This window comes from Chroicocephalus ridibundus, chromosome 5, assembly GCF_963924245.1.
Source record: "Chroicocephalus ridibundus chromosome 5, bChrRid1.1, whole genome shotgun sequence".
NCBI classification, from domain to species: Eukaryota; Metazoa; Chordata; class Aves; order Charadriiformes; family Laridae; genus Chroicocephalus; species Chroicocephalus ridibundus.
In genome coordinates, this window is record NC_086288.1 from 9,933,105 (window position 1) to 9,959,810 (window position 26,706).

The following is a 26,706-nucleotide window of genomic DNA, read 5'->3' on the forward strand; positions in this document are numbered from 1 at the left end:
GACTAACAGACTCAGCACAGTCATCATTTTTAAGGATGTAGTCCTCCATTCTGTAGCTACGCGCTACATTTTTCCTCTAAAATTGGTAAATTTATTTCTCAATACAAGGAAGCTTATTTTGTTTGCATGGGTGAAGCTTAGCATGACCACAACCCCTACATAACTTCCACTGCCATTATTTGCAATTCCTCCTGACTGTGTCCCACATGTAAATATATCATGGAGGATTTTTATTTACCTTTCTAAACACTGCTACTACATTAACATTCACGGAATCACGGGGCTCCCTAATATTGATAGTCTAATATTTTTACTGTTTCTCTCCTCTCACTCCTCTTTACCTCCAACGTTGTTCTCCAGTGAGCAGCATTGTCAGGTTTCCCACTTCTATGAAAAGACTGACTGACACATTGGACTGACAGGTCCTTCCAAAGAGGAGCTCCAGAAACTTCCTATTCCTCTTTTCTACCACTTGAATTCTAATGAGCTCTTACACTATAAAATAGGGAAGATGCTATTTCTTTTAAAGCTCATTTATATCATTCTTCAAGCACAGAGTTTGGTGTTCTTGGTGCCTTCATTTTCTGTCCCTAAACACGCCAATCTCCCTCCCTTTTCTCTCCCATTACACTCTTATCTTTGGGTGCCAAAGGGTGCCAAAACAGACGAAGGACATGAGGGTTCTCAGTATAAAAGCAGTAAGTCTGCATGACGCCTCATAAATTTTTGTCAACGCTCCAGCCACCAGCTCTTCAACTTTTCTTATTTATATTTGTGGGAAGCCTCTGAGTGCCTTCGGCCTTCAGCTTGGTCATCTTTCTAGAGTTGCCACCAAGTTGCTTCTACGATTTATCTCCTCATCCTACACAAACAGGTGGTGTAAGATCCAATTTCACTCTCAAGAGAGTTAAAACTTGTTTCACATTCTCACCACCTTTTGCATACTATTTAAATTTTTTGACTGCTCGGATCCTTTTAAACTGTCATCTAAATTATCTTCTTGTTTCGCTGTTCTAGTCACAACACTCATCCAAGCCTTAGAGCTTTCACTCTGCCTCTGCAACAGATACCCGTGCTTTGCCTTTATGGGTTTTCATAGTTCAGACCAGCCCTATCTAGAAAATAAGGTAACTTTGATTGATCCTAGCCATTTACTGGTTGTGTCTAGCTGGTACTACTTACCATTTTGTTTCTAACGCAAATAACCTTCCTCTTTCCCCCCTCCGCCTCGTGTCACCTTTTCTCACAATGAAAAATCCCCACAAGGTGAAAAAGTACCTACATAGACTAAGACTTACCTCATCTAGCTTCTCTCTAGCACATATGTAACCCTCAATTCCTTTTTCCCTTGTACTATCTAAGGTACAAGCCTTAGATAGTAAGTGCTCCTAGGCCCTCCCTACCAGAAATCTGAACTCAGTTTCTACCTAACTGAGCATGACATGCCTCCCAGTTGCCTTTTTTTTTTTCTCCTTTTTCCATCTGGCTAGTCTAAGAATATTTTTTGTTAGCATACAAAGTTGAAAAAAAAAACTTAAATACTTTGGCAGTGTCAATAATCAGATCCTTACTATACTCCAAGAATTCTAAATAAGAAAAAAACATTTGTAATAAAAACTATGAAAACCAGAGCGCTAACACTATCAGTTACTTGCCTGAGTGACAGTTTTCTTCCAATTTCAACTTAAGTAAACTAAAGAATTACATACTTTACTATTAAAAGAAAGGCTAATCTTTAACATCAACATTACAACCAACATCTACAGTTTAAGGGTAGCCAGAGGATGGAAAGAGTTTATAAGAGTGAATGTTTCTGGAGTAAATGAGGAATATACAACAGTTTCTATTGAGATACACAGAATGGGCAGAACAGAGATGTCATGTATGTTTTAAGTGCTCATCGGATATACAAATCGTAGCAAAATAAGAGCATAAAAGACATGTCTTATTCCACTTTGACACAGTCACATAGGTCTAGTTGTGGACAGGGGGTAATGGGGAGAATTACTGAGTAAATTAGAGATGCTGCAAAATCCCTATTACCACCTCCAAGTCTGCCATGTTCTGCATCAGGAGATGGGGAAGCAGCAGCCGCACTGCTGTGCAGCCACCCATCCTCCCCCATCAGCATCACAGCTGCATCCAGCTCTGAGATAACAAACATTCATTCACCATAAATAGCTACCTTCCCACAATAATACAGAAGTTTAACCAAGTAGAAAGTAGCTTTGCTCTTATGTTAATTTGTGGGTATGTACTATGTTTTCGTTTTGATAGGAAGCTCACAGATCAGGGATAGAAAAGAAATATGAGTATCATAAATATCCTCTGCCAAGTGAGAACTTGGTTCCATGTGCTGGCGTTTCAACATCCACAGAAAACAGGCATGAAAATCATAACTGAAGGTAAGCTGTCTCACACAGTTAATAAAACTTGAAGTGATCCCATGATACAAAGTACCAATCACTCTGGAAAGGATTCAGCCATTCCTGGACAGCTAGAAGTAATTCTAGTGGAAAAAGCTTTATGTGCTAGTCAGAGTGATCAAAGAAGACTGCAGTCAAGAACAGCTGCATCCTTTGTTCACTAGATGAACACTAGATGCTGGGCTGCATCCTTTTGTTCACTATTTACAGTACAAATCATCCCGCGGTAATCACACCAAGCACCAGGTGAACTCAGACATTCTTCTTCAAATTTTTAAAGTTTTCTAAATTAATGAAGTCATCTGTTTCTGAATAAATTAAGAAACTGTGTACTTTTGTTTATCACATCACTGAAGCTGGGCAACAGAATTACTTATTACTCACCACCTCCAGACTACAGAAATTATGCTATTTAAATACGTAAGTTCCCAAACTAAGGTGAAATCACATAAAAGCAAGCTAATAATGATCTATTATTTGATTAAAAATTATCACGGAGAATGCTAAAACTAAACAAGAGAGTTACTTCACTGTTCCCGAATAATGGGTACTTTGGAGGTCAAATTCCTGTAAACACTCAGAAAAATAGTTTTATATTACCGCATTTCATTATCAAGAAGTATCCATTATCCTCACTGGGTAGCAAATCCTACCCACCGCAGCACTGCCTTAGTATGCAGTTAGTTCTTAAATAGATGTTGACATTATAGACTTATACGCCCTAAAACCAATAGAGCTTTCATGCAGCAAATGGACAGCAGACAACCCACACGTCCATCAGTTTCATGCCGTCTTTCAAAACACATGCAGTAAGAATTAGATCTCTACGCCAGCTATTTTTTTTCTCTCAGACAAAATAATTAACGTGACTATTAGAGTTGACTACAGTTTTGTCCTAGATAAAGACCGACTTTGATATATTTTTCCAATGCGTGCGTGCACAAGCATGTGTATCTTAGGCACAAAGTAGTTTTCCTGTAGAAAGGTTGTTTTTCCCAACTCCACAGTGATTCAGATACATCAGAAAAAGGAGGAAGCTGCACTAGACAGAATTTGCCTCAAGACTGGCTGATGCAACTCAAGAATTGTAGCCAGAAAGGTGGGTGTCTGAATTGGGGCTAGGAAAGGGAAAGAAATGTGCTCATCTGCAAGCTATTTAGGGGCAAGTGGGGTTTTGGGACCAATCCCCCACCCTCCTCCTTTTTGATACTTTTTTGTTTATTTCTAAAACCCAAAGTTCAATTTTAAACAAGCACCTTTCTAGACATACACTTAGCCTATAATAGCAAGAGATTATGTCAATAAAAATCTCCCTCACTGCAGGTCCTCCCTCAAAATTCAGGAGAAATATTGCTTGGATTGCTTCTTTATGTCAATAAAATCTGAAAGACACATAGAATTGTAGGTAAGCCTTTTGCTGAGCAAGCTAAAACTAAAATGGGTAAAGAATTCCAATTTATTCCTCAAGCTGTGGATAAACAGTTCAAGACACAGTCATGGATACAAGGTTGGGGTGTTAACGTATAACACATAATTAAATTTCGAAACACAACAGAAATCAGATACAAGCATGCAGAGGGGTTCCTCTTTGGATTTGTGTATACTATGATAACAAGAGCAGTATCTAAACTCAAAGATTACTCATTTTTCACGAGCACTTGCTTGGCAGGAAACCACACATGACCTCCAGCCTTACCAGGCTGGCCAGATGCCACACATTAATTTCATGGCTGAAAAATGCACTGATGAACTGAAGCCACTTCCTGAAAACTCTGTCAGATAGTAAGATAAATGGAGTGCCCCACAGGTTTCACAGTTTTTTGGTAGCAGAGTGTTTTGGATTTCCATAGGTGCAGGAAATGTTTACCTATGGTCCAGACCTGTATTGAAACCTACCAACAGAACAGCTCTACTCTTATCAATGAGAACGACCGTGAAAAACTAAAACAGATCAAAAAGAGGTACAATGCCATAATCAGGGCTAAAAGTTTCCTAATTGAGACGCACTTCTTAAATGGCATCAAAAACTCCAAAGTCCGTGAAAATATTCTTTCACGTTTCCTTTTCTTTTGTGTTGGCAATTCAGCCACTGATCAGCTGGAAATGTCTCTGTAAGGGTCCTTCCATCCTCAAAAGTAAGGTGTTCAAAAACTCTTTTCCTGAGCTGTCAAACAGAGGTAATACTGTGCTGTTGTCTCCTCTTCTCTTGATATTTATCTAACTTCACTTGCGATTACTTCCCATGACTTATTAAAAGAAGAAGTTTCTTACCAGTAATTCCACAACCCATTGTGGTACTTGGATAATGACAAAGACTAACTGCTCTCACATTGTGTAAGTGATGGCTCTCGCAGGAAAGCCACTCTGAAACGTTTTCAGTGTGCTGCTGACCCTTGGCTGTGCCTCCTTCCTCATTTTGTTCACCTCTCTCCTTTTTGCCTTAACAGTGGCTTCAACAGAGGAAAGGATGAAGCAGGATGCCTATGGCTTATTAAGAAGACAACTGAACACAAGCTAAGCAGCCCTTAGGGAAGTTTTATCAGCTGTTCTAACCGAATATCCAGGTGACATATTTGGTGAGGAACCTCCTAATGTCCTATCTGAGGGTAGCGATTAGGAAGACAGATTTTGCTACCTCAGTGTAGTTAGGTCAACATTTTCTTCCACTATCCATGCCTCTGAAACTCTACAGTTAGATGTCTGCAAGTGCAATTTTTTTATTTTTTTCTTAAACGTCTGGCAAGGGCTCAGGGTTGAACTCAGCTGCACTGTGGAAGGGAGGCCGTGGAGATGGCTCAAGGAGGTTGTGCCACACGCAGGCAGCACCAAGCAGTGTTGATGGCCAGGGAGACAGAAGTGGATGCACTCATCATCAGTGAATTTGGAACTGTTACAGAACAGCGGAAAACCACTTGCTCAGAGGGATAACCAAACTTGCCAGGCATCAAGCATCTTCTTGCTTGCAGATTCCCACTAACATGGTCTCTGAGGCTAATTCACTTGGCCCCAGTCAAGTAGTCTTAGATGAGACTGCATTCCTAGCCAAGCTAGTCCCACCACTATTACTTCTCCATGATATCCCCTAAGTACTCTTTCAATCTCATTGTTGGTTCAGTAATTGCAAGTACAGCTGAGAAGGAAAGAAGTGATAGTAACGTAGTTCACCTTGCACTAAGTGCAACTTTCAAAAGGAAATAAAAGGGAACTTTTCAAAAGAAAACAGGAAATAAAAGGGAAAAAGATGAGCAAATAGGACAAAGACTTCCAGAAGCTAATGGAAGAACAAGAATGCCTTTTTTTTCTGACCGAATGAAGAACACTGACAGAGTGGGAGCAAAACAGGAAGAAGAATCATGTTTTCTAACTCATGCCTTTCAGAAAGTTCACCACCTCCCCCCTTCCAAGATCTCTCCTATCCACCGTCACCAGTGAAGGAAAGCAAGAGCACCCCATGTGAGGAAACATCTTACTCAGTGCAATGCACCCTCTCGTCCATAAGAAACTGACTGAAGACCTGAACAGCTTCAAGTCTTCATTCTACTCTTGTGTGCTGGGTGAGAGCATTTACTTTCAACCAACAGAGGCTGGCCAGGGCACAGCTGGCATGTAGCAAAGATACGTCAGTGACTTCCAATGCCCAGGATTAATGGCTTTTAGCATGCCAAATTGGCCTTCTTACAGCATTATGGGCCCTTGCATGTCTGTGTGCAGAAGGTAGAGAATTAAAGAGATAATGGATTATTACAGGATATCAGAGATTTTTAATAATGCCTGGCCTCAAGGAAAGACTGACCCTTTTTCCTGAACTCCCCATTCCTTCTTTAAATTCAGATTTTAGTTTAAAGTCTATTCATATTTCCTTTCCCTGTACCTCTGACTCCCGTTGTGTGCGTGTGCGTGCACACGTGAACGGTGTTTATTTTGAACATTTCTACAGCCTCTAGATTTCATGTACTGGAAGCGGACAAGCACTGGCGATGATACTAAGGCAATTATCACACCAGCCATGAAGATTTGACATACTTCATTTGAAAAGAAGTAAATGTTAGGAGATGTTTACTACATTATGACAGTTAAATTTGATTTCGGATAACTGTGCAGCAAGTAGATTGCAGCAAGTAGATTTCTTACAGGTATAACAATGGCCATACAATGTATATTGTGTATACAATGCATGGACCAAAATTATTCCATACCTCCAAGAAAATAAGTACCTTCTATGGACCCAAAGCTTTCCAAGCAGAAGTTGATTATCTGATAGGACCCTATACATACCTGCTATTATCTAAGAAAAAGCTTTACCTTTACTGGCAGTAGCTCAAAAAGACTTTTACTTTGCATAGCACTCATCCTACTCGGAGCCATCAGGTGGAAAAAGCTCTGATAGACCATGCAGAATTGCAGGAACTATTCTTGCAGCGAGGTGAAACATGAAGTATCTTAAATTCTACATGGCAAACAGCAATCATCCTGATCTTCCCCTCACAACTGATACTGGTGCCCCTGTTTTGTAACAGCATAACTGTATGCTCTGCTCAGCTGTTAACAATAGCTTTGTAAGCAAGTGTTACAAGCCCTTATGGCTTTTTGATATGCCTATGTAGCTGCTTTTCTTTCCATTTCCCCTGCTATGTGCCAGGTTACAGAAACACTTCCAAGCAGCAGATTCAGAAATAGAAAGAGTTCAAGGCCAGGTTTCACACCTGCAACCTTGCAGCTCTGGGCTGTTCCAGCCCTGAAGACCAGTCTCATTACTATAAACCCAAGGCTTCCTCTAACATCCAGGTTTTATGTTCAGTAATTCCAAATTAAGTTTATGGTTTTTTACTTATTTGCTTGGGGCAGGAAGGGATGGGAGGAGGAGGGAAAGGGAATATTGCATGCAAGCTATATAACCATTACATGTATCACATTTGACTTTGATGAAGTAATTTAATTGAATGCCACAGTAATTCATGCAAATTAATTTATCATCCAATTTAAGACACCGTCTCACTCCAATTCCCACCAAAAAAAAAAAAAATATCAAGAAAAGCTATTCCTGTTCAACACTAACATACCATCATACCATTCATACTTTGGCTTCCCTAAATACTTCAGAGGGTAATACAAGTTAGCATGAAGTTTTAAAGTGTTAAATAAGCTGTTCTAGCTTTTATTTCTGTTGGAATTCTACACAATAATCTGTTTTCTAAGGGACTATAAATATAATATTTAGTTTACAGCAGCAGCAGAAAGCTATTGCAAACACGCCATATGCCTCCTGAGTTACAGAGTGGGGGGATGGAAGACAAACACCTTAAAAACAAAACAAAGCAGCCCCTATGTGATACTCGTGTGCTATGTCCATGTATGTGCCAACGAGAAATTTTGACACCTAGAGTGTATTCAAATAGAATAAGGCATCAGCAAGCCTCGAGCAAGCCCTGCGGCTTAAGAATTATATTTTGGTTTGTTCAGAACACAAGTTGTTCTGTAGTTGGATAAACTGCCACGCAAGACCCATTTCTTGACTCCAGGTGTGATATATGCAATTCATGCTGACCCTCTGTTCATCTTGGACAGACTGCTTTATACTGCCTACCTTACACAGAAACTTCTCTTGTTGTGTTGCTCTAGTAGCCCTGCAAAATAGTTTAATAATCTCTAAGTCTCTGGTACAGAAAAAAGTTAAACAAAACAACAAACTTTGTTTTGCTACAAGATGAGAAAAGCCTATAGAAACTAAAATAAAATTGGGAGGTAACGAAACCGTAACTCTGCATTGCCCTCTAGAAGAAATATAAACAGAGCTCTCTTCTGATATATACTGACTGTCAAAATGGAAAATAAAGACCCAACGACATTTTCAGAAGAACAGGATAAACAACTCGCTGTTGTAGCTAGCAGTCTTTCTCTCTCTGCATAGAGAGACAGAGAGAGAATGCAAAGTCGTTTGTACACAGCTGAGACTGTAAGCCACAGGAGTTTCTGCATTGCTACTTAATTCACTCTAAAATTCATTCAGATAGTAGAAGGGAGGAAAAAAAAAGAATAAAAAAAAGAAGACGAAGAAAAAAAGCTATTTCCAGACAAAGAAAAAAAAAACACCACCAAACCCCATGTCTTCATTTTAGAAGGCAAGAAACCTCTGGAAATGATCCTAATGTAAATCTCAGACAAATCTGCATTTTGCTGAAATGAGAACTTTGGGTTTAGGCCACGTATGAAAGTAGCTCAGAGTTCCCCGTTGAAGTCTAGTTCTACTTGAGACACTGAGGTGTCGAAAAACTTCAGAGTGAAAATTTAGTAACTAGCTTACCACAGAGGAAAGAAGTTGAAAGAAAAACAGACAGTATCATCTGTGACTTAAGTTTGTCTTTCAGGAAATGAAGATCCTTACGGTAGTAAATATAATGCTTGAATTGTTTGCAAATGGGTTTAATCATCTAATTGCCATGTACAAGGAAAATCTATGCGCCATCAGAACTCAGTACAGCTCATTACTAGAAGGCAAAATAAAGATTTTTATCAAGCATAGTGTGTGTTCTTCATCAATTTTATCTATCAATATTTATGTCACTTACAGCCCTTTCTGGGTGGTTGCTGCATACATTTTGTGTGCAGTCAAGAAGCTTCCTGACTGCAAACGTGCTTTTAAAAAGAAAAGCTGGCCCAAACCCTGCATTTCCAATTCAAGCAGGGGATTCTGAAGCCTGTTAACTCCCCGGAGCAGCTGATAGTTAAAGACTTGTTTCCGCTTTTCTAACAATTTCCTGGTTTGCATAACAATCCTAAAAGAAACACACTCAAGAAGTTTTCCAGCACAGAGAGATTTTGTCTCCAACATACTTCTAGTTTCAAGGCACAGAAAATATTTATATACAATTACAATAACCTTAGAGATATACTTGTCTACAAATATATTTACATATAAATATGTATCAGCTACTTGGTTTAAAACAAGATTATGATAATTTTGCCATATCCAGGAAATACAAAACACTGGCTTATGCCTGGTGCTTAACTCATGCCATTGTGAATAAAGAGGGGGGAGGGAAGGGGTTTAATGTTTAATTTCCTGTTAAAAACACACACAGGATAAAATCTTCCAAAGAGCAGTTATAAAACATGCATTTGTTAGCCAAGAAACTAGGTAAATATGGAACGAAGCCCAGGCTTGCTTTTATTTCTTCCCCCCCTCTCCAAAGAACAAAGTAACTGAAGGCCACGGCGCGTATTTGGAGTCACTGAGCTCTACTCAGTGACTAGATAATTAATCAGTCTGGCTGATTTATGCACCCTGTATCCAGTGGGGTAGTTCCTTGGATAATGCAATGACACAGTCGGGCTCATATGCATATGCCATGCGTATACTGCACATGTGCCAAACAACCATTGGGATCAACTACTGACTACCCTGTTGACACAACTGTCTGGCTAAACACAAATAAAATAAGCATTAGCACGTAGTCAGCACCTACCAACAGCCAGTTTCTAGCAACAACAACAAACCGAGAATACCGCTACCTTCAGAGGCGGCTAGAAACACTACAGATATTTTTTTTAGAAGTCACAAGGGGAAATATTATTTTCAGATACCACTGAAATTTGGTGCCATCCAAGCCGGAACTGTGACTTCACCTTCACTGTGATTCAGCCTCCATCAAAGTTCTACCACGCATAACGATGTATTAGGTTATTCTTTAATTCACCACACTAGGACTCCCAGACAGGTACCAAATTTCTGTATGATATATAACAATGACAGCCTTTAACAATCCCAGTTCTTCGCTTTGTTGAAATGCCAGAATTGGACAAAAATATGGACTGTATTTAGGGAAAATTGAACATTTATAACCGTTTTCAACAGTAACACTATGTTTTTGTATCTTACAATAAAAACAATCCATCGAATACTTTTTGTCTACTGTGTTAGGGTCACAGCCAGGTCCCCAGTGCACACCTTGCAGCATGGAATTAGAGAAGTTGTGGTACTTCTTGCAACCTGCTGGGATTCCCATTCAAAATTAGATGTAAACAACTCTGTGGGTGACTTCAATTTTGTTTTGTTTTTCAAATGAGGATAAATTTATTATTGCAGATATAGCTTAAGAGCTTTCTTGGCTTTTGGTAGCATGTTATTCAAATTAACAGAGCTTAAGCTTTTTAAGCAGATGCACCTTAAACACCTTCTAGTTAAGGCATTTAATTTCATATTTGATGCAAGAAAAGAAAGGCACAGAGATTACGTATCTCTCTGGTGAATTAAACCTGATGGCAGGCATGCTGAATTTCTTGCAGACTCTTTGCAAAACTGTCTTTGAGACAATAAACAGTCCTGAGTTTATTTCTAAAGCCTGCATTTAACAGCTGTTGTAGGCATTTGTGCTCTTTCCTTAAGAAATCAACCACTGTTGACCACTGATTTAATGACAGTTCATCAGTGAATCTCATACTACTGCATGAATTCAAAATGTTCCTGTTTATTTTCACTTGCTGATAACTGGACTTTGTGCCCTGATCCCATGATTTTTCATGTGAAACGACAATTGACTAACAACATTAGGAAGGAGAAAGGGAACAGGGTGGTGAAAATCTGTAACATAAAATGAGCCCTGACTTGCCCTCTCAGTACTGTACGTACCCCCAGGCAATGAATTTTCAGGAAAATGATTATGTTTCTGGCCAACAGTCAGAATATATAAGATGTTATACACCCTTTGCCTCACTGTATGTTGCTATTGCAGACTCCATGCAAAAGCAAGATTTTTTCTTTCTTTGCTTCTCAACAGTAAGACAAGTTTACAAGTATTTACTGCTGATTACATGAAGGTATTAAAGATTCAAGTGAAGTACTAGTATTCTCCAGTGCGGTGGTGACCTGAGCCTTTAATCCAGATGAATTTAACTGTAGAGTGCATTAGCTCTTCCCGTAAAAGATGTGCTTTAATTTTAGTTCTCTCTCCATTTATCTTATGGCTGTGTCATCTTCAGTAGAGGTCAAAGAGACTTCCCCAAAGAAACAAGAGCTGCTTCTTTTTTAGAGGGGAAAAAGCATATTTAAGACAGTTCGTCCTACTTTTAAACATGTCACAGGACAGTACTCTCTATACTCTCCTTTCTCTGTACTCTCCTTGCTTCTTTACATGTTCCAAAGCAATTACACAAGCATGCATGCACATGCACGCGCATGCACACACGTATACAAATGAAACATGAAATAAAAACACCTACTGAAGATAGCATATATAGCCCATCTGCTGCAAAGACTGAAATTATTACTAACATCTTACCATCATCCAGCTCAAGACAGAGATTGTACACAGCTAGAGGCCTCTTAATACGTTGTCCTTGTCGTCTTGATTGCCTTGGTGGGGCATTTGGAGGAGATACTGACATAGAGATTGGCTCAGGGAAAGTGGCATCAGGCAGGGTTTTGAAAATCTGCAATCAAGAACACAAAGGGTGTTAATTATTTATCACGAAGAGCAACCTGTGTAATGCAACTGTAAACCATTATCAAACAACATTTGTTTTGGATTTCATTCAAAGCAGGCGGGAGCCAAAAATCCATTCCTTCAAGTTTGGGAGTATGCCGTGGGCCTTTAATGAGTGCTTTTAAAATAAATAAATAATTATAATATGAAAATAAGCAAGAGCACTATCTACACATTAACCAAGCTGCAAATCAGTCAATCCAAAGACAAAACACTTGCAGCCACACTTGCCAGCTAGGACGGAGGGGAAGGGGAAGAAGGGGGATAGTAACTTTATGAACCAGTAACCAAAACGCTTTATAGCTTTAGCTAGGATCTATAATTTTGCCAGAATACCCATTTTAATTTTCAAAACTTGCGATATCATTATAATAGTGTCCATTTTAATAAAAAAACAAAACAAAACAACCTCTTGAAGAGAGAAAGGGGCAAATTTAGAGGGGAGGAGTTTTTAGGAAGAGATACCATAGTAACATACCATGTGAAAGTTTTTTCAGTTAACTATTGAATATTGAGTCATATTTCTATTAAATGATGGTATTCACAAAGACACATATAAAAAGGATTTCCTTTCTTGTAATCATTTTATCTTTTGAGTCATGACCATTAGCCTAACACTCCATACAAAATACCATGGCATTTCTCTCTGGATTAACCAGCAATGCAGATTTGCTCAACCTGATAGCATTTCTGCTTTAATTGTCACATACCGTGTACAGTCTAACGATGCTGATTTACTTCTAGAAAATTACCAGTACGCTGACGTACAATTTAACAGCAGCCTTTTACAAGTGATCACGGCAGATTCTCATGAACAAATTAGCTTAATATCTACTTCATCAAAGACAAACCAGCAGAAAAGGAAAAACACAAACAGCAGCTATACAAGAAAAGCCGTATGTTTGTATGGCGCTTTACAGCAACGCAACACGGTAATACAACAAGATGTAATGAAACAGTACATGGTGATCTTTTACCCTGCAACTTTACGCTGCCACATATCTGTATATGAAATATTATAATGAAGAGAACCGTAATGAATCTTCAAAGGAGAAGCTTTTTATGAAGTAGAAATTCACGCAGAAGGTAAAAAGAGATGCCACAGAAAACACATTTTTGGATTATTACAGCACATGCCAGGTGCAGCATGAAGCTAAAAGCCAGCCAGGCTACTCTACAGCTGAGAAAAACGCCGTAAGGATGCTGTGGTAAAGGCACTCAAGACATCATGTTAAAAGTATAAGAAACTCTACATGCCACCATATCCTGGACCGTTAACCCTGAATATTAACACGTGTAGGAATAAGATGACCCAGGAACCCCTGTATACGCTGGCTTATAGCCGCTAAATCATCACTCTCATGCTGGCAGGCAGAAGACTGCTGGTAGAAAGTAATCAGAAACACCATTTTCCACGAAAACTCTGGAAGGATGACCATATTGCCAAAACTGGGCAACAGTGGGCCAGAAGCCTTTATATGGTGTGCAAAGGAAAGCTCCAGTGAAAAAGATTACCTTCCTTCCCAATAAGCGAATGTTGCTTGCGGGGGAGGTAAAATCATGAAATTACATTCCCATACCTGGGAACGTAACTTTCCCATACCAGTGTTAAAAAACTGGCTCCCACTCCTTCAAACACCTATGAACATGGGATTGAGAGAGAGCGTCAAAATAGCGCAAGGAACTCTCTAAAAACAAAATGTTTATAAAGCAGAAAGGAAACAGTCCAACCTGGTTCTCCCCAGTACAGACACGGCAGCACTCTCAGACAGTGACAAAGCTCTAATTGTGCTCAGATTGCTAAAGCCATTTCTTAAAACATGATGCAATATATAATAACGAAATCTAATGTGCACCTACATGGCACTTGGCTAGTAGTACCACACTGCCCCCTTATGTGTAAATACAAGGGTAGATTGAGCAGTTTTAGGGATAAATATTTGCTTCGGAAAAATTCAAAAGTACCAATACTTTAAATGCCATCTTTTCCATGGATTAAGTGTTGCATTTGGGCTCTCTGGTAAATAACTCTTTGCCAAGAGGTTTCAAGCATGTTGTTTACTATGTCACATTCCGCAGCTGTGTTTATTTGTACAGCCTTATCCACACATCTCCACTGAAATTAATGATGGTGAGAAGAACAAGAATTCCCCGGGAGTACTTTGTAAGAGATGAGCTTTCTTGTATGCATTTAGGTGACTTGCACAGGTAGCAAGAAAATTCTTAAGCATTTCTTCCTTGTCTCACAAATATTTCAGTATACTCTTCTAAAACTATTAGCACGACAAACAGTCACAAAAGCAAAACACAACCAAGGAAACCATAAAGGTGATCCTTGCTCGATGATACACAGTGCCAGACAGGCAACAGGATAAGGAATTGGAGACAGGTATGAAACCAAGTAGATTTCTAATTGCAAGTAGATATGTGATGTGAAAAAAATGTTTGGTGGCTTGTTCTGTTTTAGGGAGGAAAAACCCCTATACAATAAACAGGAGAAGTCACAATTCAAACAGCAATAGTCCAACACGTGCTAGCTAACTTCATAGTGATACTGGTGGCAGGTCGTCACGAGCTCCCCAGAACAGTTCTCTCTCCTCCAGTAAAACAAGTTAGGGCTACTGAGTCCTCTCTTTCACTGTCAGGATAAGCACATCACCTCTACTTTTAACTTTTTTAGTGGCGAAGCTGCGCACCAATGTTTCGCCACAGCGCTGCTCACTGCAACCCAGTGCTACCCAGTCACAGCGCTGGGTTGACAGCAGACAGTCTTAAGTCTAAGCTTCCTTCTGCTGACAAGACACTCAGGCAGGCATCAGGCCTATCCCCTATTTTAGGTTACTCTACTCTCAACTTCTTGTTATAGCAGATTGGTAGGGAAGTTACATTTCTGGGATACGGTCAGTAAGCAGTATATCGCTTTCTAGGGAGCAGAGATCACCTCCTGAAAACTCCTGGGTGGTGGCAGGAGACCACCTCTTCTCCTCGCTCACTGGGAGCAGGGCAAGGCTCCACACAAACTCCATCCTGCCACTCCTACGTTTCCCTGATGCAGCGTTACAAGCTGTAGCACTTTCTTCCTCGTGCTTACATTCAGCATCTGTCTCCACAGAGAAGAAAGGGATTCCTGAAAGAAGTATTTAGATATGAACTAGAGAAACACAACCTCTTGCCTTTCTGCAGAGCAGATTCACCCATGCAGAGCAAATTGAGACTGTCACACTCGGCAATGAAATCACCAAGTATCATGAGTTGGCCTGCAGGATTCTGAGACACGCAAAAACAAACAAAAAAACCCCCACAACCCCAAGAAACAGCAGACACAACCATCACTAAGATGATCACTAATGTTTTGGGGTTTTTTTACATCTAAAAGAAACAGGAAACATCCTGCCCTCAGGTGTTCCATGAAAAAGTATATTTGGGATAATTTTTGCTCTTTCAAGCAGCTCACCCCTACTTTGGTATTTTCTTTTTGTCTTTTCAGTAGGAAAATAAAATCCAGTACAGCCCATCCATAACCATACCTGCTTTCTCAGTAGCAGAAATCTCTTTCTGTTGCAGGCCAAAGCTACATCTCCTACCACAGTTTTACAAAGCTGAGCATCTGAAAAACAAGCAGAAGGCCAACCTCTGCCCCAAGAAGTGCACATACAGCATTCAGCTTCTCTTTCTTGCTTTGTTTTCACTTAAATAGATAAGTACTTTTCATCAAGCCTTAATGGATATTTGTCTGCTGCACTGACAGAAGCATTGTAACGTCTGCCTGAGAACAGGGGGATGGAGGCAAACTTTATCTCAGTTGTGGGGAGAAAAGGTTTTTTGGTTTGATTTTATTCAATTTTGCTCCTAGCCTTGTTAGTTATTTAATGCCACTGAAGTATAAATGTTTCACAGCTAATAAAAGATGCTTGCTGCGAGTGACCCGTCGTCAGAAGCACACTGCATATGCACAGAAGATGGAATTCACAATCACAGACACACAAGGTACTGCACGAGCACCTGAAACAGTACAAACATCCCGTGTTTTGACTGACTGCACAACACTATAGGACCCCACCTGACTAAGTTGCAGAATATCTTCTTGCACTGCAAGCTGGTGCTATCAGATGCATGGTGAGGCAACCACACATGTCCAACCGGATGGAAACCCTCCCATAGGAGAACAGCATTGGAACATGCTATTTAATAGAAGATTTCTTTGCTACTCAAAAAAAAGCCTCCCTTCAAGTAAAAGTCAAGTCTGCCATCACCACGCATCTGGACTGCAGAAGTTACCACAGCCTGTATAAAGACAAGAATGAAGTCCGCTCATTGAATTACCTCATTCAAGAAGCAATAAAACCAACCTCAAAGGTTAAGGAATTCACAGTCGCATCCAGCATCACACAGTTTTTGAGACTGTGGCCTAACTGCATTAGATTTACAGAATACCAGTTCTCTACAATTTAGTTCTAAAAAGCACTGGTATCCCGCTATTCACCTAATTGGGGGCAAACTCAGAAGCTAAGTGAAACAATTTACTTACAGGAAAAGACTAACACATGTAGCACTCAAAGTTTTATCATGCCACATATCCGACTGTTAGTCAGTCCTATCCGAGTTAGTCCAGTATTTTAAATTGTTGTTTAGGTCTGATCTTACATGAAAGCAGAATTCAAAGGTGCACTTAATTGATGGATCCGTCTTCAAGCCTGCAGTGTAGAAGTTACAACAAAAAAGATGAGACTCTTGTCTAACTATTTAAAACATTGGTACGTTTGACCTATTTCTCTCTATGCAACAGTACAAAATGGGTATTTTACAGGGCTAAACAAACCACAAACGATCTTGGACATATACTGCTAATAACAGCTCTGTCTAGAGCAGTCTGCCCAAGACCATCCCTACATACAACCATTCCAATTCCTAAACCTGTGTCCCACAAAGTCTATGGAAGCATTTCTTGAGAGTAATGAGCCAAACTCAACATATTATCATACTGCATTCTACCAGCAGATCCACATGGCAGCAGCCCAAGGAAATTTGCCAGATTCCCCTTAATCTGCAACAACAGTGTTGGACTCCAGATCCTGAGCTCTTACACTAGAGCCAATTTTAGAAATTCAAAAAAAACATGGCTGGGAGGATTTAACTTGGCCTATTCCACAAGTTTATGACTAGATGTATAGTTGTACATGGAAATGCAGATTAGATTCTGCTGCTACAAGAGAATACTGATCTATTCTTTCTGGTCTCAAGCAGAACTAATTAATGAATTTCAGTATGTTTGCCAGGAATCACTTTAGGAAAAGACCCAGACATCAGGTCATCTCTGTCTGCTTTGTATCACTGGGGTAATTAAAATTTCCTCTAAAAATCAGTGGGAGGCAAACAGCAAGGACAGAGTGGGATGAAAAAGAGGGGAGAAAAAAACTGGAGGCTTAGTAATAGAGCTAATGAGGATAAACTTATAAAAAATCATTAACAGCTTAAAGCTGTGCCATAATTCGTTGCAAGACAAAACCCTCATTCACTCTCATAACACCTACCACACAGAACATGCATCTAGTCCTTTGAATATATGAAGAAGAATCGGAGCACCAGAAATCGCTGCCTAATGCAGAGGAGGCTAGAACCTGCAAGGTCATTCCAAATTCTTTGAAATTCAGCTAGTGGTATAGCCTCTACTACTACAATCAAATTTTTTTTTGGAGGACAGTATTTCTCAAGACAAGAACAACATCACTAGAAGTTTTTATTTGGGTAATTTCTGTTCAATACATACATGATTTGCAGTTGGTAAATAAAAGAAACACACACAGATGCTTCAACTAACATTTATTGAACAATATAAAACGTCATCTACCTAGGCCACATATACGGCTCTGCCCTCGTACATTTTATGGCTATTGTACTCCTTGCATTTCCATGACAATTGGCTATTAATATATGCTGATCAAAGATTATTTTATAAATTAGCAGCTAACGGGATAGCGCAAGAGAAACTTATCACCACCGTGGTCCTTTCTTGACCTAGCTCCTTTTCAGTGTAATGCAAACCCAACTCAGGTTAGATCCAGTAACCTATACAAAACAAAACCCCATATATTTATATTACAGACAGAAATGCTCCAAAAAAAAGAGGCCAACTGTCTTAGTGGTTCACAGTGTTCTTTTATCTTGATAAGCTTTCTAAGCTTTTCTTCCTTTTAAGATAATGAAGGCAGTGGTTGTGCCATTCTTTTTGCCATTCTCTGCAAACATAAAGCAATAATATCTTTTATGTCAAGTTGCAATTTTACTGTAGATATAAGCATTTCAGGAAGTGTAAAGTGAAAATAAGTGTCTAAAAATATATTGCAGTAGCTCAGCCACTAATTGTAACGACTAGCCACTAATTGGATACTAATTGTAATCCAATTTTAACAGTAAAAAACACATTGAATACGAAGAACAGTTCTAGATTATTTTTTTCCTACTTGTAGGGATTGCAGAAGCTAACTGGAGCTATTAAAAGTTTAATCATAATAGAAATTACAAAAGATCAACTTCTGGAGAGCTAGGACAAAAGTATTATTTCAAAACTGATTTCTGCACCAATTGTAACTATTTTATAAAGTTTCTAGTGTACTGAAATCCTTAAAAAATGATTCTTTTTTACTGTAGTTTCTTTTTTGCATTTTACTTTACTACAGACAACGTTAGATCAACTTGTTTCATTTATGGTTTTAGTCAACATGATCCATTTCTTCTTCTGCTTCTCAAACACATGATTAAATAAATATAAAATACATGCACTAGACATACTTGACATCTAAACAGAATCTGTGTTCAGTGTAAAAAATATGATAAAACTGACTATTTCTAAAACTCACGTTACAAATTTTTGAAAAAGGTTTACAAACTCCTCAATAAAAATTATCAACTTAATCAGAATCCTTAAGTAACTTACCTCCCCAAGATCACCATCGTGTCCACTCCAATACAAGCGTGCCTGCCTCAAAGTAGTTACCCTGACTTTTGCGCTTCAGCATTTATACACTGTAAAATAGGATATGCTGTGCATTGGCTTCTATGAGATTGCACAGGATGCAGATTTTCTGAGGCTTTGGAATTTGAGGCTTGAATTCCACTACAAACCACAGAACACCTTTATACAATATTCACAATCATTGGCGGGGGGGCGGGGGGAGAGGTGCAGGGCAGAAATCAGATCAAGAGTTGCAAGATACTTTAAGCTTCCAGAGGGCCATGAACCAGAAAGCATCAATAATGCTCTTGATGTTGCCTGGCACACTCTATTTAGCTACAGTGCAACAGAGGATGCAGCCTGAAAAGTAACTGGGTGTAAATCAAAACTAGAAACAGGAAACATCCTTGGCTGGGAGCCAAACCACAAAGCTCTATCAATAAATAAATATATAAATCCATCCTCCAAGACAGCCTTCTCTTCATTGCAAAGATACCGTTTGCTGAGACCATCTGCCTAGCAGCCTGACTACCCCAAACCAAATGAAACACTGCTTTTAGGGATTTGTGGACACTGTGAGTCTCAATCTCATACTAAAATTGCAGTATCTGCTACCTGCTCCTCTTAATACAAAAGGAACTACAGTTCCAGACAAACTGTAAACTACGAGAGCAACAAAAGAACCAAAGGAATTTTCAGACAAACCTACTGTATATGTAGACTGTAGACCCTAATAGCCACTCATTTGGCCTGACTACCTTGAATCATGTAGTTCACATTTGAGCTTTAAAGAAGAAACTAAACATAGCCTGTAAACCATGACATTACGGTCTGGAGGACAGCTGTGAAAGGATGAAAGAGGAAAAAAAACCTACCAAGGTTAAAAACGCGTGTCCTTTGATCACTTGAGAATTACGAGTTTGTTGACTCAGCCTTTCTAAAAGTAGCACTCCTGATACACAGACTGCAGCTTCCACCGTATCACATCTCGCTCCACCTTTTAACAATTCATGAGAAGAACGCTCCTAATAGCAGCCCATTCACTGCTATCAACCAATCCATTTTATTCATTGGAGGAAATGAGAGAGTTAAACATACACCAGGCTTGAAATACCTACACATTTGTCCACTGCACCAGCAGGAACAGCAGATTCACCTTCTCTTCTATGCTCACCTGCTGTAACTCACACCAAGGAGAGAGAGTATTTTAAAAAGGTTGTCCTTCCCTATTACAGCCACACGTAATAGCTTTCTGTATCTTAGTTACAGGAAATACTTAAAATAACAACAAAAAAAAGTGCCTTCAAATTAAAAGATTAAATAATCTAATTACCGAGCTTTCTAAAACATAACATACTCCTAGTTACTATATGGAAAATAATGCAGAAGGAGAACATTTGTATGTATTTTCTCTTGCAAAGAGCATCAAAAGTCCTGAGAAGATAAAAGGTGGCACTTATAAACCTAAGTCAGGAGCCAGGGAAAGCAACAACCACAGCCAAACACACCACAGGTAAACATCACCTCCCCTTCATTTGTAATAAATATATATAAATGTTTACACACACAAATACAAATAAATATATATGTCACAGGTAGTTTTCTACAACATTTATGAACAGAAATATAAATAATTATGTATTGACAATAAAACCCTACGTTTGACCCCCTACCATATTGTCATTGTACAAAGCATCAGAATGAAATGTCAAGATCTTTGCAAATGACACTCTTCCAACTGTAGCCAACCACGCAGCCTCACCGGTATTTTCTTTTCCACAAATTACCCTGCTGCTATTACAAGGATTTATATCATCATTGCTTTGTACAATATTTTCTGCTTTTTGTTTTTGTTAAAATACTTCTTTTATCTTACATTATGACTGTAAGGTTTTTGGAGGTAAAGAACATATTTTTCATTTGTATGTCCAGCATCCTCTGCAATGAAATACTGATGCTTCATTAGTGTAAATGGCATGCACACAAAAATATTGGAAATAAAGAATTAACAGCTGACTGCCACATCTTGTTTATTCAAAAATCTGTTAAATGGTTTGAAATACACTAACCTCTCTGGGAAGCCAAAAGCTTACTAGAATTTTGAAGAATACGTACAAAACCACAAGCACATATTGCCCTATTATCCATTATCAGTGATCAGACAGGATGGCATTCACGTCAGTTTAGCCAATATAAAGAAAAAAAGGTTTGTAAATTCAATACTTTACTTCCCATTCAAAGCAGCAACTAAGTACGATTCTTATGTCACACAGCTTCCGCATATGAATTTACTTTTTAAACTCCTCAGGAGCGCAACAACTTTTCCCCTCTCCATGCCCAATGCAGCATTTCACAAAATATTTTTTTTGACTAACAAAATTTTTATTTAAGAACATCCGTTTTAGCATTCTCCGTAAGGACTTCTCCTCTGGACTGCCTCCGCCACACGTGAAAGCACGGCACTCAGACCATCAAGGCTGAAGCAAATATTGGTGAACTAATTTCCACTCCCTTATCATCACTTCTGTTTACTTACTTTGGAACATTGCCTGTGGGCAGTGGAAGATGAAATCTGTATCACTTGGAAATTTCATCTAAAGTTGGGGGAAGTTTCCCAAAATTAACTGGAAATAACGTAGGCAAAACAAGAAGGCAGAAGTCTGTGTCCATATTATTTGCACGTGCCATGTATTCAGCAGACTGCTTCTATCCCTGCGAACATGACTTTTGTTTTGATTTACTTTTTTAATCTGATATGGTTCCTCAGAGTACATGTTTCCTTTCTTTTGGAGCAGTCTAACAGCATACCAATCCAGGTATTGATCTGGACTCGGTTCCTTTCCATTTCATCAACTGCAGTCACAAACGTGAGTGGAGATTTGATATACAGTCTTCTTACTGCGCATAAACTACATTAAGGTTTAGAAAATGATAGTCTTTTAAACAAACAAACAAAAAAAGGTTTGCAGTCAATTTAGCACACCATGTGTGCGTGTCTCACATGGAAGGGCTTGCTGCTATCCACAAGGCAGAGAAACGGTTTAAAGAGTTTGCGCACACTATAGTGGAACGGAAGAGCTGCTGTGACTTCCACCAGAAACCATGATGAATTTCTTCATTGTGCCTGCTGCCCTTTCTACAGCCAATCATTAAGGCATGTAATTTGAATTAAGTACAGGAATCGTTTCAATGACAATTCTAATCAGTTACACGCTTTAAGTTAAGCACATGCTGAATACCTTCCTGAACTGAAGCTCATGAGTTTCCTCGCAAACACTACCCTAATGGAGACGCCTTAATGTAATTTTTCCCCCTTCGAGTCAAGCGCTTGTTGACTTGAGAAACATTCAGCTTGGCAAGGTTTCAAATTGCTACACCACAGCAAACCACCACAATTACAGTGCATTGCTTCTTGGTCTTCTGTTGCAGCCAAAGGCAAAGCAACACGAAAGCTGAAACAAGCCTTATTTAGTATTTCTCATATGTCCCTTTACCAGGACTTCGAAAGATCTGCTGCGTTGTCAAAAAGAAGTCTTAGTTTAGATGACGGCAGCGCGGCAGTACCTGCAACAGAACTGCTTTAAACATGTGGTGATTGCTGAGTGGAGATAAAAGACACACCTGACTGCGCCACTTCGTTCTCTCAAACTAACAACTGACTTCACCTGCTTCCAATTCTTCTGTCTCACGAATATTGCATGTCTTATGGGCCCTGTAATATGTTTTAGAGTAATGATTTTTTCAAATACTACTACGTGAAGTTTGATGTTGGCTTAAGAGCTCAGTAGTATTAAATTCTTCTCTTCCCTTTAGCTAAATATATATATATAAAAAAAAGTGTCTAAGTAAGAAAAATTAAAACATTTGTATTTCATTAAAAAAGATTTCTCCATAAAACTGTTTTGAACAAAACAAAGCTAAAACAAAGACATATTTTTTCTGAAGTATGTAAAATCTTTGTCCGTTATAAAAAGATTAATACAGAAAACAAGTGAAAACAGTATCTGACATACACAGGAACTGCTGAGTTTTTCAGAATTAACGTCTTTGAGATAATTTTGCCCATAGGTTGTCTGAATTCTAGAAAAAGTTATATTATTTTACCATGCCTATTCCCTTTCAGCAGACTCTGGCTTCCCAGTCTCCATAAGGGACTTCTGTCTAGGCCCTCTTTTTTCCTTCTAATTTTCTTTTCACTGTAATTTTCATCCTCTTTCTGTTTTTGCAATCTTGCTATTTGTACTCACTATTCTTTCCTCCCCCATACGCTGGTTTAAATATTCCAGTCCCACTGAGATTTTTATTCCAACCTCCTCCCTCATCTTCTTTCATTTCTTAGACTTCTTTTTTTATCCATATTTTTTTCCTCTCTTAAAATAATGTTCAGGGAATTGAGAAACCAAAATGGCTCACATTACCACTGAGGCATCTCTAAATGGCAAATAAATAAGCCCTTTGAATAGTGACATTCATTCCAACGAGATGCCTAAATGTTGTAACAAACAGCAAGATGAAGACGCGCATGGTCTTCATGCTGCTGCGGAGCAGACTGCCCTTCTTCCTCACCGCAAGTCAGAGAGAAATACTGGAAGATGACCAAGATTTCCATTTCCAGTCTGTGAAACCCTTGGGAAGAAAAATTAATTTACGCCCTTGAAACTCATTTTGGGGGAGGAGGAGAAATCAAAACCTTTTTTTTTGTGACCACTTTTTATCAGAGGATTACCTAACGGCCAAGCCAAGTTTGTTCCAGGCATCGTACAAGCAACAGCCGCAGTCAGCCCCTAGGTTCGTTACCTCAAGAAAAAGTATAGCTTCAAAGTAAAATGAACAGAATGATGAGACACAAACCGTAAATTTCTTGATTATTTTTTTTTAGTGAAGGGAAGGATATGGGACATGGAAATCAAGGGAGACCAGAGAGACAGGACAAGGGAGAAGCAGACAAGACAGCCAAGTATGAAATGACAGCGACCTTAAAGACCTACAAAGCGAAGGGAAACAAGAGCGCTGGTGCACATAGCCCAGTCAGCACAACACACGGCAATTCAAGGCAAAACGATAAAGAGATCATTTCATTTCAAACCTGAACATGCTCCTACTTTGCCCAGCAGATCTGGCTGGCCTTCCCCTACAGACATATGATAGAAGTAAGCAAAACAATTCACAGGTCTCATTTTCCTCTGGCCTGGCCACCCTTCCACAGCACGTGGTTCTGAGGGTCCTGGGTAAAATATTGTCTCATCTTGGGTCTAGTTTTTGCGTTTTCTTTCAAAGTAGCGATCTGCTTCTACAGCTCATCTTCTGACTGGACAATGAGAAGTACTCTGCCTGGAAGAGACTTATCCATAACTGACAAGAACAAAAGCTAAACAATTATTCCCTTAATGCTCTTCCATCCCCTTTCTAGTCTTAATCATTGTGCAATTCTAATGCCAGTTATACGACACATGAGGCTGCGCAGTCTAGTTCCAGCATTCAAGTCTCAGCATTGGTCTGATTTTGCCAAACATCCATCCCCTCCTCAACCTACTATGATTGGCTCACAGCCATGGTTTGGAAGTATGTATGCAGCCTGTAAACAAGGTGAAACTGGTACTTACTGGTTCCTAGCCAGCAGGAAATAAATGCACATATCAACAAAGCTTGAAAAACAAACAAACAAACAAACAACAAACCAGCTCATGCACTAAGCATGATATTCTTATCGCAGGCCAAGTCCCCATATCCAGGTTTCCACACATAAACTGCATAGAAATTCTCTAATTAGGACTCAGCAGAGTGATGATAGTGGAATGACTGCACCAGGATTTGAAAGCTAGTAACACAATTAATTATGTCTTCTCCTAAAAATGAATTGTAGATCTCCTTCAACGAAGCTATCCACACAGGACGTAATGAACACTGATGTGATTTAAAAATACTTGAGGAATCATAAAAATTTTTTACCATTTTGCCCACCAACTTACTGTATTTGAACTGGAAATATTGATGGCTATTGCTTCTACAGTTTGGAAGTTTGTTAGTCATTTCATTTGCTACAGAGGAAAAGAAATGCCTCTCTGCAGTCTGCCAGAGCCACAAATTACATATGTGTGAAGTGTTGCTTCAGGTTTGTGTCAGTGTATCTCTATCTTGACTCCACCACTCTTCTACAATTCCAGACTTTGCTTCTATTAGCAGATGCTGCTAAAAATTAGCAGAGGCGGAGTCATGGCTGAATGAAATATTTTAAAGTATTTTAACTCACAGCTGGTGACTTTTCCTAGGACTTCACGAGGGCTACAAATAAAAATACCTACCACAAGACTCTTAGAAAGTCTGAAATGCATAGAAATTCAAAACTATAACATAAAATGCACATTAGACTGACAATAAGCCTGCCTGCCATTAAAAGTAGGTCCCTGGTCTGCCCTAAGTGAAGAAGGCTCACTTGTAAAGGCAACATATTCAATTTTACTATAAAATTTCTGTAATGCTTTAACACACAAACTCCATTGGTTTTGCTATAAATACACAGAGGTCACACTTGGGGCTTCCTTCCATCTTGGAAACAGCTCTAGCGTGGGAGAGGTTGCTGCAGGCAGACCACTGATGGCAAGTTCACTGTTAGAAATGACAGTGAAGTGACAGAAATCCCTTTAAAAAAAATTACAGCCTTCTAGTTCTAAAGGCAGCATAAAAAGAAGGAATTATGGAAAATCATGCAGGATCATTTTGATGTACTTTCCATTCCCTACTTCTCTACATTTTCAGAGGAGCAAGAAAGGCCACTACAACTAACGTTTCAAATGTGACATTGATGTCCAGTTTTTAAAGACATGTGACTGAGCTGGCATAAGAATAAAATGGTGCTAATCTGTGGTCATCTAGTGACTTCAATAAGTATAACTCAACCTCCATATGTTATTAAATCACCCTGGCTTTGCTCACTCTCTCTTCGCTTTCTTAAATTCGTGTGGTCACTGCAATAGCTTCAAGATCATGAGCTTACTGCAAGGTTTACCTTCATTTAAAACATCCAAATGAATAGCATGGCTTACAACTCTTGGAATATTTATCGCTTAGAACTTGAGCCACATCTGCAGCACAGTATTTTTCCAACAGAACAATACTGTATCTGCTCAATGTGTGTGTGAGGGCAGCATTACACCCTAAGTCAACTAAGCCAACAAAACCCACCAGGTGGATACAGCTGTGCCAACAGACGCTTTGCCCAGGCTGTATCACTCAGGGAGGTAGCATAATTACATTGTCAGAAAACTTGAGACAGATATTATTTAGAGTAGATAAAACTTGACTTAGATAGCCAATTTCAACACTGTTAACCTTTAAAAGAAATAACTATTTCAATGCTCAGAGTACTTAAGAAAGAAGAGAGGAAAGATCACAACCTGGAATTTTTCTAAAGCACTTTTTTTGACAATAAGAGCAAGGGAGATGCCGCCCTTCCTCCCAGTACAAGCGAGTACCTCAAAAATCCAGTTCCAGAAGTCAGTTTAAACACAAAGGATTCCCAAAGGAGTACTCAAAGAAAGAGACCAGACCTTTTTTTTTTTTTTTAAATTTGAGATCCCAGATTACATGCAGCGATATTCTGGACAGTACCTTGTATGTGTAAGACACCTTAGCAACTGGCGGCTGCCACAGCAGCAGCAACAACTTCTATTTTCAGTATTACCTCAAATGCGAAGGCTTAAAATACCACACATGCAGCTGAAAACAAAGGAAACGTTAATACCTGGCACTCTCATAATGCTTTTTACCCATAAAATTCAGAGTATAGTAAGTTTTCTTTTTCGTCTGTGAGCTCTGAGAAAAATGAAGACCTAGAACAATTAATTTAGAC

At 39.1% G+C, this 26,706-nt stretch overlaps 1 protein-coding gene across 4 annotated transcripts in view; it reads right to left on the bottom strand.

Moving 5' to 3' along the window:
- ARHGAP10 (Rho GTPase activating protein 10) overlaps positions 1-26,706 on the bottom strand; it is a 152,379-nt gene that overhangs the window by 27,537 nt on the left and 98,136 nt on the right. For all 4 annotated transcript variants that reach the window (XR_010071134.1, XR_010071133.1, XM_063335375.1 and 1 more), the window contains exon 19: positions 11,702-11,852. Coding sequence is in view for 2 of the 4 variants with exons in the window: in XM_063335375.1 (XP_063191445.1) it covers positions 11,702-11,852 (151 nt within the window). In the remaining 2 variants the exon portion in view is untranslated. The remainder of the gene's footprint in view (positions 1-11,701; positions 11,853-26,706) is intronic.